Below are 3,492 nucleotides of genomic sequence, written 5' to 3' on the forward strand. Positions count from 1 at the left end.
TCTCAGAGTCTCTTAAGACCCACAGTTCCTTTAAAATCAAGCACCCCTTTGGGGAAAGGGTGGATGTTTATTTAAGTACATGTGCATTTACATCCTATAATCTTATTGAATAGTATAAAATGGGCATAAAGAAGAAAATATCCAAAGATAACCACACTAAATAGCTATATCACTCTGGATATGTCACAATCTCTCCTGTCTTCAGTTTCTTCATCTACGGAATGACCAGACTGCATCTAAGCCCTAAGAGCCATTATGATGAGGATTGTATGATTCTATTCCCCAGACAATCCAGCTTACACTTTCTTTAAATCTGTTATTCCAGAGAGCTACTTTTCCTCTGTGGTTTATTAGAGCAAAGTTGATATTGATGAACCATTGGGTTTGTGACTCTGGAGGTTACAAACTATAGTTTGACAGCTTAAAGGGATTCTGGAAATCAAACATCAGGAATATATTAAAGAATTAGCTGACCAAAAAAAACAACAAAAAACTATAGCTTGGATGAGTTTACAATTCAGTTGGAACTTAGAGATAGATGACCATGTGACAACAGGGATATTCATAACCAGAGGAAAAATCTTGTTAATAGAGATTAAATATTCAATATAAACCACACATATATCCAGTAAGGAAATTGGTAAAAATGCCAACAAGAAATATCAGCCTGCTTTCATTCTTCACATGTCACTGCACTCTTTGATTTGACCAGTCTTCTGTGGGTCAAATGGTTACAGATGCTTCTGAAAAGTAAGTGGCAACTTAAGATTAAAGTTGACCTAACTGGTACACCAGACAGAGCATTCTTTCTTGAATTAATTTTAGTGCTGCATTTATCTTTATTTGTTCCAATATCTATAATAATGAAAGTGTAATATGCTAATTAGACCAGATGTCCTTCCGGATGAAGCCGGGGCTGCAAGGAAAGCCCAGTTCCCAGGTGCCTGTCGGTGGCTGGAGGGAGGAAAGCTGGTGCCGGCAGCTGGGGGAAGGAAGGCCTACTCTTGCATGAATTTCGTGCATCGGGCCTCTAGTTGTATTATAAAACTCTTCACTCAGCAAAGTTGAAATAATTTTACAGTGAATCCCTATATACCCACTTCATGGAGTCTATCATCAACATTTTACTATACTTGTTATATCACATATTTATCTATCCTTTTATCTATTCATTCATCCATCTTATTTTTTGAATGATTTCAAAGTAAATTACAGACCAACATACATGTCAATATGAAGCAGTAGTTTGTTCATTTTCACTGCATTTATGTATAAAACATAATTTATTTATACATTCTTGTAGTATAAATTGAATTTTTTCAATTTTTTTACTATTAAAAGTATTGCATCAAAAAAAAGTCCTCGTTCTAGCATATATATCTAGGACTGGGATTGCTACACCAGAAGGTGAGTGAATCTTCAACTTTACTAGATAATACCAAATTGTTTCTGGAAGTGGTTATACCAACTTACACTTACACTATTAATGTAGAAGAGTTCTAATTGCTTCATATCCTTGCCAATAGTTAATTTCATCTCCATTTCAATTATTGTTAATTAGGAGGGTATGAGGGATATTATATTGTGGTTTTAATGTGCATTGCTCTGATTATTAATGCGGTCAAGCAATCTTTTCATGTTTCTTAAAAACATATTTCTTCTATTGCATGCCTGCTCAAGTCCTTTGTCCACTTTTTTACATTAGTATTTGTCTTTTTTCTTATTTACATTCAGGAGTTCTTGGTATATTCTGAATACCAATATTTTTTTGTTATGTTTGAAATATCTTCTCCCAGTTTGTGGTTTTTCTTTTTCATGTTTTTTAAAAGTATCTTTTATTGAACAGAAGATTTTAATCTTAATGTAACTTTGTTCTTATTTAAGAAAGTCATCTCTATTCTGAAGTCATTCAGATATTTAGATATATTATTATCTCCTAAAAGTTTTGGGGTATTGCCTTTTGCATTTAACTTTTTAATCCATCCAAAATTTATTTCAGTGTTTTCTCATATGGAAAACCATCTGGACCTGGTGTGTTTTCTTTGTGGAAAAACCTGACTGATGATTCAACTCATTTAATGATTATAAGGCTACTCAGGTTTTCTATTTCTTCTTGAATCAAGTTAGGTAAATTATATATTTCTAGGATTTTGTCCTTTTCATCTACATTTAAAAATTTATTACCTTAGCCCTAGCTGGTTTTGCTCAGTGGGTAAAGCAACAACATGCAGACTGAAGAGTCCTAGGTTCCATTCCAGCCAAGGGCACATGCCAGGGTTGCTGGCTCAATCCCCAGTAGGGAGCATGCAGGAGGCAGCCCATCAATGATTCTCTCATCATTGATGTTTCTATCTCTCTCTCCCTCTCCCTTCCTCTCTGAAATCAATAAAAATATTTTTTTTTTGAAAAAGAGAGAGAGCTCTTTGAGGAAGATGTGGTTGCAGCTGCAGTGCAGCTCCATCCAACCGGCTCCTGACTCACCATCCTGACTGCTCCTGACTCACCACTATTTGCTCTTCTAGCCTAGGAACAAGTCCATCAGGAAGCCTTGCCACAGCATTGGCTTTTGGAGGGGGGTGGGAGAGTTCAATGGGAGGGGGAACAGGGACATATGTAATACTTTCAACAATAAAGAATTATAAAAAATAATCTATAATAATAATATGCTAATTAGACCAGACGTCCTTCTGGACGTCCTTCTGGACGAAGTTGGGGCTGTGAGGGAAGCCCAGGTCTCGGGTGCCTTCCCCCGGGCGATGGGAAGCCCGAGTCCCAGGTGCCTGAGGGAAGCCTGTGCTGGCAGCCCGGGGAAGGAAGACCTACTCTTGCACAAATTTCGTGCATCCGCCTCTAGTAATAAAATAAAGATACCGGGAAGACACCCGTGGATCCAGAGGTGGCGATTCACCGCATTCGAATCACTCTAACCAGCCACAACGTCAAGTCCCTGGAGAAGGTGTGTGCTGACTTGATCAGAGGCGCAAAGGAAAAGAATCTCAAAGTGAAAGGGCCAGTCCAGATACTGACCAAGACTCTGAGAATCACTACAAGGAAAACTCCCTGTGGGGAGGGTTCTGACACTTGGGATCGGTTTCAGATGAGGATCCACAAGCAACTCATTGACTTGCACAGCCCTTCTGAGGTTGTTAAGCAGATTACTTCCATCAGTATTGAGCCAGGAGTGGAGATTGAAGTCACCATTGCAGATGCTTAAATCAGCCTTTTTAATAAATTGACTATCAGTTGTTAAAGGGGGGGGGGGACAAGCTTTTTGTGTCAAAAGGGGATATATGAATTTATATATGCTGTGGATGAATAGAATATGTCTGAAAGAACTGGAGAGCATTATGCTAAGTGAAATAAGCCAATCAGAGAAAGATAAATATAACATGATCTCACTTGTGGAATATAATGAACAACACAAACTGATGAACAAAAACAGATCCAGAGACAGAGAAGCATCAATCAGACCATCAAACCTCAGAGGGAAGG

The 3,492-nt window shown here is 38.0% G+C and overlaps 1 protein-coding gene across 1 annotated transcript; it reads left to right on the forward strand.

Moving 5' to 3' along the window:
• The first annotated feature begins 221 nt into the window (after window positions 1-221).
• On the forward strand, window positions 222-3,244 carry LOC102254006 (40S ribosomal protein S20). Its single transcript, XM_005870977.2, has 2 exons — window positions 222-267; window positions 2,868-3,244. The coding sequence occupies exons 1-2, from the start codon at window positions 222-224 to the stop codon at window positions 3,212-3,214; spliced, it is 393 nt and encodes a 130-aa protein (XP_005871039.1). The 3' UTR covers window positions 3,215-3,244.
• The last annotated feature ends 248 nt before the right edge of the window (window positions 3,245-3,492 follow it).

Source organism: Myotis brandtii, unplaced genomic scaffold (assembly GCF_000412655.1).
Source record: "Myotis brandtii unplaced genomic scaffold, ASM41265v1 scaffold326, whole genome shotgun sequence".
Taxonomy (NCBI): domain Eukaryota; kingdom Metazoa; phylum Chordata; class Mammalia; order Chiroptera; family Vespertilionidae; genus Myotis; species Myotis brandtii.

Excerpts from the sequence above, each read along its gene's own strand:
- LOC102254006 (XM_005870977.2), top strand. The coding sequence starts at position 222 with ATGACCAGACTGCATCTAAGCCCTAAGAGCCATTATGATGAGGATT. Across the intron at positions 268-2,867 it reads GAGCCATTATGATGAGGATT|ATACCGGGAAGACACCCGTG; the intron begins GTATGATTCTAT and ends AATAAAATAAAG.